Source organism: Mesocricetus auratus, unplaced genomic scaffold (genome assembly GCF_017639785.1).
Source record: "Mesocricetus auratus isolate SY011 unplaced genomic scaffold, BCM_Maur_2.0 Super-Scaffold_100691, whole genome shotgun sequence".
Classification (NCBI taxonomy): domain Eukaryota; kingdom Metazoa; phylum Chordata; class Mammalia; order Rodentia; family Cricetidae; genus Mesocricetus; species Mesocricetus auratus.
Genome location: NW_024429267.1, coordinates 42,422,492 through 42,436,545, shown reverse-complemented (window position 1 = coordinate 42,436,545; position 14,054 = coordinate 42,422,492). Strand labels below are relative to the sequence as shown.

General features: G+C 39.1%; 1 protein-coding gene across 3 annotated transcripts in view; it reads left to right on the top strand.

Annotated features, from left to right (window-relative positions):
• Dnajc13 (DnaJ heat shock protein family (Hsp40) member C13) overlaps positions 1-14,054 on the top strand; it is a 107,742-nt gene that overhangs the window by 55,460 nt on the left and 38,228 nt on the right. For all 3 annotated transcript variants that reach the window (XR_001196785.3, XM_005074831.4, XM_040739574.1), the window contains 11 exons: positions 692-795; positions 879-1,038; positions 2,287-2,349; positions 2,756-2,857; positions 4,219-4,323; positions 5,445-5,647; positions 6,648-6,732; positions 8,968-9,122; positions 9,599-9,644; positions 11,852-12,006; positions 13,280-13,481. Coding sequence is in view for 2 of the 3 variants with exons in the window: in XM_005074831.4 (XP_005074888.1) it covers positions 692-795; positions 879-1,038; positions 2,287-2,349; positions 2,756-2,857; positions 4,219-4,323; positions 5,445-5,647; positions 6,648-6,732; positions 8,968-9,122; positions 9,599-9,644; positions 11,852-12,006; positions 13,280-13,481 (1,380 nt within the window). In the remaining variant the exon portion in view is untranslated. The remainder of the gene's footprint in view (positions 1-691; positions 796-878; positions 1,039-2,286; positions 2,350-2,755; positions 2,858-4,218; positions 4,324-5,444; positions 5,648-6,647; positions 6,733-8,967; positions 9,123-9,598; positions 9,645-11,851; positions 12,007-13,279; positions 13,482-14,054) is intronic.

The following is a 14,054-nucleotide window of genomic DNA, read 5'->3' as shown; positions in this document are numbered from 1 at the left end:
GACACATGGGGAAGGGCCTAGGTCCTGCCCTGGATGAAATGACAGACCCTGGAGATCCCCCCAAGGAGGGCCTCACCCTCCCTGGGGAATGATGTGGGGATTGGGCTGAGGGTGGGAGAGTTGGGGTGGGGCTGGGAGGGAGAAGGGGCGAGGCTGGGATTGACATTTGAAGCATGCATGTTTCTAATTTAAATTTTAAAAAGGAAAAAATATTCATACACATAAAATTAAAAATGAGGGGTCTGGGGTATACAAGCATGGCAGCATGTGTCTGTAACTCCGTTGTTGGGCAGGGCCAGGTAGAGACAGCTGAAGCTCTCTAGACAGCCAGTCTAGTCAAGATGGTTAATTCCTTATGATGGAAAGCTATAGAGGGTATACCCAGTGATGACCCCTAGCCTTCACGCATGCATGTACACACCACAAATAGTGTAATACCAAGTATTTAAAGGAATGATAAACTCAGCTAGGTGTGATGGCACATGCCTTTAATCCTGTACATGGGAGGCAGAGATAAGCGGATCTCTCTGAGTTCAGGGCCAGCCAGGCCTACAGAATACATTTCAAAACATCTAGGACTACACAGAGAAACCTTGTTTCAAAAACAAAAACAAAAAGAAAAGAAATGTTAAACTCTAAACAGGAAAAAATCTATTATAGACTAACATGGTGCTTATATTTGTTAATAAAGGTTAAGTATGAGTGCCTGGCAGAAGAAATCAAAATAGGAGATTATTACTTGAGATTGCTGTTGGAGGAGGATGAGAATGAAGAAAGTGGATCAATAAAGAGATCGTGAGTCCCTCTTTACATCTCTTTACATTTGTTGTCATGATTTGTTTCTTGGTTATTTCTACTGAACCTCTGTTTAAATCTAGGTATGAATTTTTCAATGAGCTCTACCATCGCTTCCTGCTCACTCCAAAAGTAAACATGAAGTGTTTGTGTTTACAAGCCCTTGCTATCGTTTATGGCAGATGCCATGAAGAAATAGGACCGTTCACAGATACAAGATACATCATTGGGATGTTAGAAAGGGTGAGGACACCATAAGGAAAGACCCCTGTTTGGTAGTGTCAAAACTAACTTGATCACGTTGTCACAGTAACTTTCTGCAGGAGTTTTTCTTTAATGTCTGTTACACTTATTTAAGTTTATGTAGGAGACTAGGAAAATAGCAAATGAATTAAAATTTGTCCATGGCAGTTTGTTTTTTCAGCTTTTGATTTTGAACAGCTATGGTGGCTTACTTGTCAACTTGAAGTATGATGAACTCAGCATGGATATAGAAGAAATAGTAACTTCTAGACTTGTGTGTATCTTTGGGTTTTCATTTGGGAAAAAAAATCATAAATGCTTCTGACATGTTAAATTTTAAAGTGTGAAGATAGTGAAGTTGCTTAGAAGACCAGTGACTTTAAACAGCATGCATTTTATTTATGTACCCCGCTTGAGCATGGGGTGTTAAATAGCTCATTAGACAGTGGACTTGACTGTGATTTATTTGAAGTGGAGTATGGCCTTCATTCTTGCATTAGTATTTATGTTCTTATATTTTAACCATTTAAATATTAACAAGCTGCATAGAAAAGAACCATTTTACCAGTTTTCAGAATAGCCATCCATGCTTGTTCCAGTTGTCAGCTCTGAGCCATTGCATTGTGGGAAAGTTCATGTACCAAGCAGCAAAGCCAGGATGAAACCCTGTTGCTTTCTGTTAACTAAACACAGCATCGAGTCCTTTGATTTTTTTTTTTAATTTGGGGGTGGGGGCAGGGGGTGTCAGAATCTTTCTAAATGGCCCTGGCTGCCTGAAAACAGCTCTGACTGGCTTTGAACTTGGGATCCTTTTGTATCAGCTTTCCAAATGCTAGGATTAGGGCATGTACCACCATGCCTGCTTTGCAGTACAGAGTCCTCAGTGCTAGTGCAGAGAACTGGAGGACAAACCACACTTTTTGTGTTTTAAGCAAATGCGATTTTTCCTTCTCACTTATGTGCATTTTAGTGAAACATCAAATTTTTCCAAGTCAAAGGGTTTCACTTGCTTCCCTTTTCGAATTTTTAAAAGCTATTATATCTTCTATTTAAGAAGTTAAATAAGTTCTGCAAAATTGCATACAATGTAAAACACAGGAATTTCAGTAATTGGCAGAAAGACACCTGTAATTTTGAATCTTTAATGTTGCAAAGATGACTTTTTTTAATGAGTTGTCAGTTGATTTTGTGAAGTGGTCTTGTGGGGGTTTTATCTACTGTTGACTAAATTGTTGTTTATTTTATTAGTGTACAGATAAACTTGAGCGGGATAGGCTGATCCTCTTCCTGAACAAGCTGATCCTTAATAAGGTACAGTATTCGGTATAAATATGCTGTCATTTACAGTCATGTGCCCATGTGCAGCTAAGCTGTCAGTCAGATCATCCAGAGATGGTTCTTTTCTTTTTAGATGAGAAAACCAGTGCTTCAGGTTTTAGAGGGGAAGGCTTTTTGCCAGTTTTCCTGAGTATCCCGCCCTGGAATTCAGGTGCTAAATGAAGCCTCTTCCTTTATATTACAGAAATAGACTAGAGGTGCTGGAGGCTGTGACTTAGAGGTACAGAACTTGCAGAGTGTGTGTGTGGCACCACATAAACTGGATCATGCTGTCGTTTGTAAAGAAGTTCCATGTGTACCAGCTCTAGACAGTGTGCTGGGTTACAGCACTCTTGAAGAGAACGGCTTTAGATTAATCAAAACTGTTTTCCTCTTTTAGAAAAACGTTAAGGATCTCATGGACTCAAATGGCATTAGAATTCTTGTGGACTTGCTTACTCTTGCACATCTTCATGTGAGCCGAGCTACAGTTCCCCTGCAAGTATGTTTGCTTTCTAGCTCCTGCAGACTTTGTGTTCTTTGGATACCATTTTAGAATCACAGGGGTCATTGAAATCTGCATATGGGTTCATGTACATGGCTGGTGAAACATTTCTCTAATAATTATAGTAGCGCCAATGCAGGAAGATTAATGCGTGCCAAAAACCAGTCCTTATCATGGGAATCAGTTTTATTTCCTGATACCATTTGTCTTTCATGGTCAAGTACCTGTGTCTCTAATGTGGCTTATTTTTGATGCACTGTGACTTTCAGTTGATTCATTGGATATGTAACTAGAACATTCAGTATTGACAAACACCAAGAATATGTTTTACCCTAAGGTCACTGGGGTCATTATTCAAATCATCATACAACAAGACAAAGCCACCAGGCCTTCCCTAGTGCTTGATTCAAAGAGAGGTCTGTATTTTAGCTTATTTGAAGTTTTATGTTTTTAGATGCAATTTCAAAGAATTCTTCTGGTTCGAGATGTTTTTGTTTTAATTATGAAACAGAAGACTTTTTAAATGTTTTAGAGTGGATCATTTTCTGGTTTTAGATATGAATAGTAGTAATAATCATAATGCTTATTAAATTCTGGAAGTTGGCAGCGGGCTGAGCCAAAAATAGTTCATGTTGCTCTGCCCCCACATAGGCATCTTATATTTATAGTCAAAGAAGGAAGCAGCATCTAGAAGATAGAGGTAGGTAAGGCATAGGGAGTTGATTGCTGCCTACTTCGGCCTTAATTGAACATGTTTGAGCAGTTGGCTTCCTGTGGCTGACTAAAGCTGAGACTCTTATCTGTTATGGGGAATGTTCGTTTGCTGAGTTATGGCTCACAGTGTACAGAGGTCTTCAGGCAGATCCTAAGTGTGTGCAGCAGTAGCAGCAGCTCGAGGCCAGACTTCACTCATTTTAGCATCATGGGAAAGGATGGAAAACATTGAACCTGCTGAAACTTGTGCTGGCATTTTGATTCTGACCTAGTTGCTTACTGAAGCCCAGTTCCCATTCCCTAAAACTTTTGTATGTTGAACACTGTGGTTTCTGGTTAAAAATATTTGTTTATTTATGTAATTATTTACAATATTCTTTCTACTGAAACCTTAGTGCCATGCGATTTATTAGTGGGAATATAGGTGTCCATAAATTTAGACAGATGAGTGAATTTAGAAAATTATTTATATAGGTACTAACAAAGAAATACCTTTCTTTGACTGTTCTTAGACATTTAATTCTATTTCTGAAAGAATTTAAAAGAAAAAACTTCAAACCAAAATTTGGTACTGAGTAAGTTGTTTATGGCATCTGCCCCTTAGATTTCTGCCGTGGAAATAATTGAAATCTCTTTTAACATAGAGCAATGTGATTGAAGCGTCTCCAGATATGAAGAGAGAGAGTGAGAAGGAATGGTATTTTGGCAACGCAGACAAAGAAAGGAGTGGGCCGTATGGATTTCATGAGGTATGTGCTGTGTAGGAACTTGTAATCTCTATTTTGTTGACATTTCTTTGTGAAAGAGTCTTCCAAATTTTACCATGTAGCTGGACTTGACAGATGAGGACAGCACAGAGGTGCAGCATCATGCCTAGCAGGTCTTTTCCTACTTATACCCTGTTTTAGTTCTCATATAGATGTGCACTATTTTTTTGGATACTATTTTTATGTACATATATGTGGGGTGTGTGTGTGTGTGTGTGTCTGTCTGTCTGTCTGTCTGTCTGTCTGTCTGTCTGTCTGTCTGCCTGTCTGCCTGTCTTTCTGTAAATGTATGCCACATGTGCAGATGCCCAAGTAGGCCTGAATAGGGCATCAGATCACCCAGAGCTGGAGGGGAAATGTGGTCATGAGCCACCTAACATGGATGCTGGGAACCGAATTCAGGTTCTCTGGCAGAACAGGAAGTGCTCTTATCTCCAGAGCCATCTCTTCAGCCTCAAGAAATTCAGTATCTTTAAACTCATTACTGTGTTTAGCACTAATAGTCATACAACTCTGTTTCCTCCTAAAGTATTAGGTGACTTAAAGTTCTAGAAACGTACATATATGTACAAAATCATGAATCTCATAAGGCTGTTGTTATAGGAGTGTCACTCAGGAGGTGGCATTGAGTTTTCAGTGAATTTTTATACAGTGACTATTACTATCCTAATTATATGTCATATAATGCTTCACAAGGTATGATCATTGAATAGTACATGCTCATTCTGGGAGCCAAGAACATCCCACAGTGTTTGGTCCTGTCCTCTATCCTCTACCTCTCAGTCTCAGTCAGAATGAAGGGGCCACGCCTTCTCAGACACAATTTGGTTTCTGGCCTCTTTGCTTATCTTTTGTACATTTTCCAATGTTCTGCACACTCTGCTGTTGGCCAAATGGATGGTTATTCTTATATTATTAGTCAGATTTGGGTTCCTAATTGCTGTTGGCAACATTTTGTATTTTTGTAGTGTATTTGCCATGCTGGCACATCACTGTCTCTTAATGGATCGTTGTTTCTTATGTGTTATAACCAATATTAAAAACATTGGCAAACATTTCATTTAATTTTGTGTTTGTAATAATGATGCCTTCAATCAATTAAGATGCAAGAATTATGGGCCAAAGGAATGTTGAATGCAAAAACCAGATGTTGGGCTCAAGGCATGGATGGATGGCGACCGCTCCAGGCGATACCTCAGCTTAAGTGGTGCCTGTTAGCCAGTGGGCAGGCTGTTCTGAATGAAACTGACCTTGCTACCTTAATACTGAACATGTTGATCACAATGTGTGGATATTTTCCAAGCAGGTACAATGCCATTTATGTTTTCGTGACTAGCAGGTACTCAAATATCCTGATCTCTCCATTGTGTGGATATGTCCTCTGTAATATTACAGGATTACTCTGGTAGTTTAAAATAAGTCTGTCCTATATGTGTCTTGGGATATGACCTTTAAACTTTTTGAAAGTTACAAAAAAAATAATGATTTGTAAGTTATATTGATATGGTAACTGAAAGCAACCTTTTCTGGGGGATTTAAAATCTTACATAATTGATATTTATCAGCTGAATTCTAGCAGTGGTAACAGTCATAATATTTACATAAATTAGATAGATATGTTTGGAAATAGATATCTATAGCCCATGTCAGTACTCAGTGCCAGCTCCTGATCTGCCAGGCTAGCCAGGCCTGCTGTTAAAGATGAAATGATTGACAACCCACAGCTCACCACACAGGACCATTACAGGCAAGGATTTGCTTCCTGTCACAATCACATTTGTAACCTTTACCTGGAATATTCAGTCTTCATAAAGTATTTATACACACATCATTTTGTCTGTATGCTATTCTAAAGATAACCTGATAGAAAATCAGGTTAGACTCAAAACCACACAGTTAGCATTTAGAAATATTAATGCGTTAAGGCTGTATTTGAAAAATACTGACCATCGATAAACTAAGGTTCAAGTTTATTTGACTGAGCTTGATATAGAACCTTTGGGGGGACTATCCACAGACAGTGTGTTAGACAACACAAAGTTTAATCAATTAAATAATAAATAAGAGTCTTTGGCTCTTCTAGGGTACTGTTTTTCAAGGAAATCTTATGGAAGGAAATGAAGTCATATTAAACAGCCAGTAGATTTAAACCAAATACCTAATCATGTTCCCAGCTGTATGAGAGCTTAGTCTTCATTTACAAAAGAGGAAGGTAACTTGCTTCATGCCTAGTAGAATGTCATATGCTCTGAACATATAAATTCCAATAAATATATTAAATGTTGACCTTAGAAAATATTTTCTAGGGATCAGGATAATGCCATCATTCGTCCTTTGCCCAGAGTGAAACGACTGCTGTCTGACAGCACCTGCCTTCCCCATGTCATTCAGGTGGGTCACTTCTGGTCACCAAAGTAGACAGTATTTGAAAGATTATTTTATTTTACTATAGGCCTTTGTCTTTATTTCATTATAACCCATTCCATTTTCATAAAGCTGAACCCCAAGTTACATTTGCTTCATATAGCCTTTTTTTTAGATGTGTTTATTTTTATATGTAAGGTGTTTTGCCTTCATGTATGTCTGTATGTCGTGTGCATGCATGGTTCCCCTGGAGGCCAGAAGAGAGTATCAGATCCTCAGGAATTGGCATTACAGCTGGTTATGAGCTGCCTGATATGTGCTGGGAACCAAATCCAGGTTCCCTACAACAGCAGTCATTGCTCTTAATTGCTGAACCGTCTCTCTAACCATAGCTCTACATTCTTAATTGAGTTGTTAATCTGGGTATACTAGGGAAAATTCTATATCCAGGAACCTAAGTGTGTGATGTCTTCAGATTCCAGAATCATTCAAAAAGGATTTTATTTATTATCCATTCTCAAAAATTTCACCACTGTGAGAACTATAGATTGGTGTGGGGTTACAGGTGTGCACTAGCAGCCAAAGAACAGGGCACACTCGTTTCTCAAACAGCTAACAGCAGACTCACTAGTGTTACGGATAGCCACTTCAAAGCATACAGTTGGTTATGTAGGATATACTAAAATTTCTTTTTATTTTTCTGCATTACGCTGTTCTTTCGGAATTTATAGTACCTATAAGTGAGATTAGCAAGAGACCCAGATAAGTAGATTCCAGAGATTCTAGGTAAATTTCTTCCTGTGCATTTATTAGTCTGTCCTCCTAACTATGTATTCATTTTTCCATTAACTGTACATAGTCCTTATGATGTGTGATGATCATTTTTGTCATTTTAATTGAGAGTGACAGTACATTCTATTTTACTTTTAAAATAATCTTATTTTCATACCAATCCCAGCTTCCTCTTCCTCTCGTCCTCCCACTCTCCCCACCCTCTCCCCATCCCACCCCTCATCTACCTCTCAGAGAGTACCTATGGAAATTACTGATGTACAAAGATTGCTGAATTTGCTTAAGAATTTTTAAAGTGCTATATATAGTGCACAGTGAATGGGTGTTCTAGGTTTTCTTGTGCCATGACAACTTGAAATACTCTGTTGTTTAATTGATGATGTGAGGTAAAACTCAAGATGTGCTGTTTCCCAATACCTCATCTTAAGCTATAGCTACCCATAACATTTGAGAAAATCCTACATGACTGTTCTTGATTTTTCCTTCCTAAAACTTGCCATAGCATGAGACAGTGTGATTGCCTTGTTGAAGAGATAGGACAAGAAGCAGGAGAAATTTAAGACACCGACTTAAAAGACAAACAGTACTTCTTTCTCACACCTAAATCTAGACTATTGGTCTGTCACATGGAGCGAGGGCTCACACTCTGCTCATTTCACACCTGAGTCTATTGGCTGTTATACAGAGCTAGCTAGTGTTTACATCTGAGTCTATTGTCTTGTCACATGGAGATAATGCTTACACCCTGCACTGCCTGCTTGTTTTATTTTTACTAGTAGTAATTGACCCCAAATGTGGGATTCTTTGGAAGCAAGTATTTAATGAAAATTGAAATACCACTTTTACTATGTAACTAATAAGTAGAACTTACTAAATTGGCCTAGTGCACATTTGTTCAGAGCAGCTCTGCTTGGGTCTCTATTAGCAGTCAGTGGCCTGAGGTGTCCCCTCAGTGTTCAAGCCGGGGTTTCTCAGTGGTTTGTGGTCGTGGCAGCCTCAGAGTTGCACTTCTAGCCCTGCTTGTCAGTGCCATTTCACTAGGGCTGGTGTCTGCTCCTCGAGTTAAGTATACTGCAGGGTATTGTTCATATCAGCTTAACTGACACTAATGCAACATAGACAGGCATGCACACATGCATGCACCCTCACACATGCTCTCATATATGAACATATGCATGTAGACAACACATGCATATGCAAACATTCTTATATGCATGTGCATCAAAGATACTCTCAAGCAGCTTTACTGTAACAACATAACAAAACTGATTTCGGACACATTTGGGCCTTTATCTCTGGTTTCATTTTTTTATCAGTTCTCAACAGTGTTTTACTATCTGCATTAAATGTAGAATGAATCCCTTTAAAGTTGGTTTTGAGTCTGGTACAACTTTGTTAAATCCCATGGATGTAAGAAATGATAACCTCACCACAACCCACCAAACAAAACATTTTTTTTTACTTTTTCAGCTACTGCTGACCTTTGACCCTATCCTTGTTGAGAAGGTTGCTATCTTATTACATGACATTATGCAAGATAATCCACAGTTACCTCGCCTCTATCTCAGTGGAGTGTTTTTCTTTATCATGATGTATACAGGTTCCAACGTGCTTCCTGTTGCTCGGTAAGAAAATAAAAACACTGTCTTAAATTACCTGCTTATGTGACACACTTAACAGGAACTTTTGCACCATTGCTTTTTTATTATAATAGTTATCTAACTAAATATTTAAATATTTGGAAAGTATAAGAGAAGGTGGGAATCAGAGTTGTGCCAGTTTACCAGAACTGGTATTTGAAATTTATTATGTGTATACTTATATTAAGTATAAATGCATTTATCTATACATGTAGTTTATATTTTGCTGTCTTACTAAATATTTCTATGTTGCTATGTAGCTTTAATATAACTGTACTTCAAAATCTGCACATTTCAAGGCTTTCCTCAGTCAAATTAATTTGGGAATGTGGATTTATGATTTGCCCTTTTGACTTTAACCTTTTTAAAATTCATTAATGCTCCATTCTTCAGAAACATAGTCACCAAAACCTAACCAGTTTCTTTATCTGAAGGACACTTTTTTTTTTAATTATTTCTAGGTTTTTGAAATATACACATACCAAGCAGGCTTTCAAGTCTGAGGAGGTAAGCACATCAACTGCCTATACACAGATTCGTTAAGACTGGAGCCTTCCTTGTGTTCAGATCCTCAGGCAGAAGAGATGGCAGATTTCCTTTTTGAAGTTACACTGTTTTCATGTGCTCTCAGGATGTTCCTGCCCTTACATTCAGGAAAACTGGGAACCAAAGAAAGATGACACTTAGGAAGCCATCAACCTGAGATTTTATTACCTACCAGTTAGCAGCAGGTGTTTCAAACTTGTTAGACTTTTGCTGGAGCATTTAATTTTTTAATTTACCCAAAGCAGACTACTGTTTAAGACACTGAAGATAGTTACACCACGTTGACATTACAAACTAGACAGTAATGAAGGCTTCAGAGAGTAGCCACTGAAGCCCTAAGAGAAATGAGTTTACCTGACACTGTTCACTTGAAATGGGTGGTGCCAGCATTTCACTGGGTTAATGAGTAGAAAGTGAGAATATAAAAAAGCAGTGTCGCTGGGCATTGGTGGCTTGCACCTTTAATCCCAGCACTCGGGAGGCAGAGGCAGACGGATCTCTGTGAGTTCAAGTCCAGTCTGGTCTACAGAGGGAGTTCCAGGACAGCCTCCAAAGCCACAGAGAAACCCTGTCTCGAAAAACAAAAAATAAAAAAGCAGTATCTCTAGTGATTATACAGAATTAGTCTTTTGGGGCATCCTTCCTTCCTCCTTTACTTCTGTGCACCAATATATAGAGAATTTCTTTAATAAAACAAAACAGCAAGGAGGTTTTGTGTGTGTGTTTGCTTGCGTACCTTTTTGGAAGCCAGAGGTTGACTTGAGATGTCTATGTAGCCTATCACTGAACGTGAAGTCTGATGTTTTACCTGGGGTGGCTCATCATTGAGCTCTGGGGATCTACATGTCTTTATGTAATCTCCCTCCCATCCCTGTGCTGGGGTTACATCTCCTGCTGCTTGCTCAGCTTTGATGTGGGTTCTGGGGATCTAAATCCAGACCTTCATGCTTGTGCAGGAAGCACTTTACCCCCTGAGAGAGTGCCCCAGACCCCAAAAACTTCTATTATAAAAATTATTTGCTCTAAGTATTTTGAATAATTACAGCAAAATTTTGTTTGTAGGAAGTCCCAAGTAATAGAACTCTAGGCTGTAGAACAGCATATTTTCACCCAGCAGCTTAACAAGTAAATTTATCACTATTGTTGTCAAAAAATCTGAAAATTCTTGCTTTTGAATTTGTTTCTGTTCTATCTCTACTGCTATCCTAAAGAAGTAAAAACTTGCTAACTGACCTAGGTGGTAGAAAGAGAAGTATTTGCTTTCATTCCGACCAGATTCAATCCTCAGAGAAATTACTTTTAAAATATAGCATGTTAAATTGTGAGCCAGATTTGGACTTCTTAATCCAGTTAGTTGTAGTTATTTTAAATGAAGTCCACCCTCTTAAATTCCATGCACATTTCATGGAGCAGCCTCTTTAAGATCTCGGTTTAAGGACTAGTGAGATGGGTCAGCAGGTAAGGTGCTTGCTACCAGATCTGGAGGTCTGAATTGAGTCTCCAAGACCTACATAGTGGAAGGTGAGAACCTACATCTGCAAGTTATTCTCTGACGTCCACAAGCATGCCCTGTCAGTGGACGAGAACACACACACACATTCTCTCTCTACATACATACATACATACATACATACATACATACATACATACATACTTTTCAAAAGAACTAGACTTACTAGGTTTTGAAAATGGCAGATATGGGTAGAAACTGTAGCAACTGGTAGAATTATTGTTCATGGCCACAGGCTCATCCTTAGTCCTGTGTGGTGGTGCAGGTGACCCCCTAGAAGGGTGAGGCTACTATAAGTCTGGTGGCTGTTGCTTCTGCCTTTGCCTTCACATTTGGTTGTGTTCTTCTAACCCCCTACAGCATAGAAGTGGTTTGTTCCTGTGTGTGTGTGTGTGTGTGTGTGTGTGTGTGTGTGTGTGTGTGTGTGTGTGTGTGTGTTTGAGGCAAGGTCTCTACCTAGTCCTGACTATCTGGCCTTGAACTCACAAAGATCCAACTTCCTGTATCCATAAGTGCTGGGATTAAAGTTGTGCCCACCACACTTGGCCTTGTGCTCTTTTCTTGAAATGCTCTTTTCTTGAAATGCTCTATTCATTTATCAAAAAATTTACAGGTGATTTTATTATTTCTAACTACATCTTGTCCATTTTTTTTTAAGACTAAGGGACAGGATATTTTTCAGAGAAGTATACTTGGACATATCCTACCCGAAGCAATGGTTTGCTACCTAGAAAATTATGAACCTGAGAAGTTTTCTGAGATTTTCCTAGGTGAATTTGACACTCCGGAAGCAATCTGGAGCAGCGAGATGAGGTGAATAACTCCTGACTGTGTTTACGCTCGGAATGTTTGCTGCTGATCACCTAGCTTGACTTCCATTGCAAGAAGCATTCTTACAGTTTCTATATGTTCCAAATCAACTTATAGGTTTTAACAAAGCCTGAAGCTTCTTCTATTCCCATAGGAACTGATAAATTAATGTTAATAGAACTTTTGTATAAGAGTGACCAGTTACCGCTAATGGCAGTACAATCAAGACACAACTTCTGGATTCTTGGAAATAGGGCTGTATTCCACAAACTATGCTCATATAAAATGAATCAGACTATAGAGATGCCCATAAGAATTTTGATGAGCATTTCCTAGCTGTCTTAGCGTTTTATTGCTGTGAAAAGACACCATGACCACAGAAAACATTTAATTGGGGTTGGCTTACAGTTTCAGAGGTTTAGTCCATTGTCATCATGGCAGGAAGCATGGGGGCATACTGGCAGAAATTGTGCTGGAGAAGGAGCTGAGAGTTCTACATCTTGATCAACAGGCAGCAGCTTGAGACTGGGCATAGCTTAAGCATGAGACCTCAAAGCCTGCTTCCACAGTGACACACTTCCTCCAAAAAGGCCACACCACCTAATTGTGCCACTCCCTATGGACTTACAGGGGCCATTTTCTTCCAAACTACCACCTTAGCCAACAGGTTTTGACATTACAAGGAAAGGTATGCCACAGGAGAAGTCTATGGAAACAGGAAAAGGCAAGACCCAGAAACACATGGCAGTATACACTGTACATACACTTCACCTGTTCATGGCTGTTCATAGGTCCAAGGTGATAGCTGCCTCTGTGAAGCCCTCAGCTCTCTTAACTGCATGACATTTGGTCTTTGAGTCACTCAGTTCTCAGACCAACTTTACATTCTCCATGCCAACTGTTTATTATTCTTGGATTTCTGGCGTAGGTTGACCTTTAGGCTTGCTTTATTCTGCACACTATTATACCATGCAATGAGCTTGTTTGGTGCAGTAGCAAGCCTTAGTGCCTTGCTGACTTTGTAATGGCTGAGTTTTTAGTAGAAATGACTGAGCGAACCAGCATTTGTGTTTGATCTTTATTACCAAGTATTACAGCTAGATTTATTTTTCCTGAGTATTTACACAGTATAGTTACAATACTCAGTAACATTTAATTTAGCGTTATAATTGAGTAGTTCTGAAAATTTATGTATTTTTCTTGTATGATTACCTATGTTTTTCTTTAAGTAAAATAATCCTTCAGAATGCCTGAACGGAAGCTTCTGTGATTATAGGCGCCTCATGATAGAGAAGATTGCTGCCCACCTTGCTGACTTCACACCTCGCCTGCAGAGCAATACAAGAGCACTTTATCAATATTGTCCCATCCCGGTTATCAATTATCCACAGCTAGAAAATGAACTATTTTGTAATATTTATTACCTCAAACAACTTTGTGATACACTCCGTTTTCCAGATTGGCCAATTAAAGACCCAGTAAGTTCATTTTGTTCCTTCTTACAGAGTATTCCTTTAAACTGTGTGTGTTTATATGTTGCTGTGATTGGCTTAATAAGGAGCCTAACTGGCCCGTAGCTGGACAGGATAAGGTTGGGGGAGAGTCAAACAGAATTCTGGGAAGAAAGGGGAGTCAGAAGAGTTGCCAGGAGACACAGAGGGAGCACATAGGTTAATAGAAATGGATAAATTTAAGTTGTAAGAGCTAGTTAGTAATAATCCTGAGCTTTTGGCCAGCATTTATAAATATAAGAATTGGTGGTAATTTGAGAGGGCCACAGGACAGAAACTTCTGCCTACAAAGGTGCCCCATGTTGGGTGTCAGATGTCACACATTTATCTAATTATTCCTTACCAATAAAAAAATCAGTAATCAGATATCAGGGTAAGAACCCAAAAGATCAGAAAGGCAGGGGAGTAGACACCAGTGACTTCCTACCTCCTCCATTCCTTCCTCTAAAAGGGCTCAGATCCTCTCAGCCCCACCTTACTACTTCCTGTCTCCTGTCTGTCCACAGTCCTCCAAATCTCTATGGTTAATTTTGGTCAGCT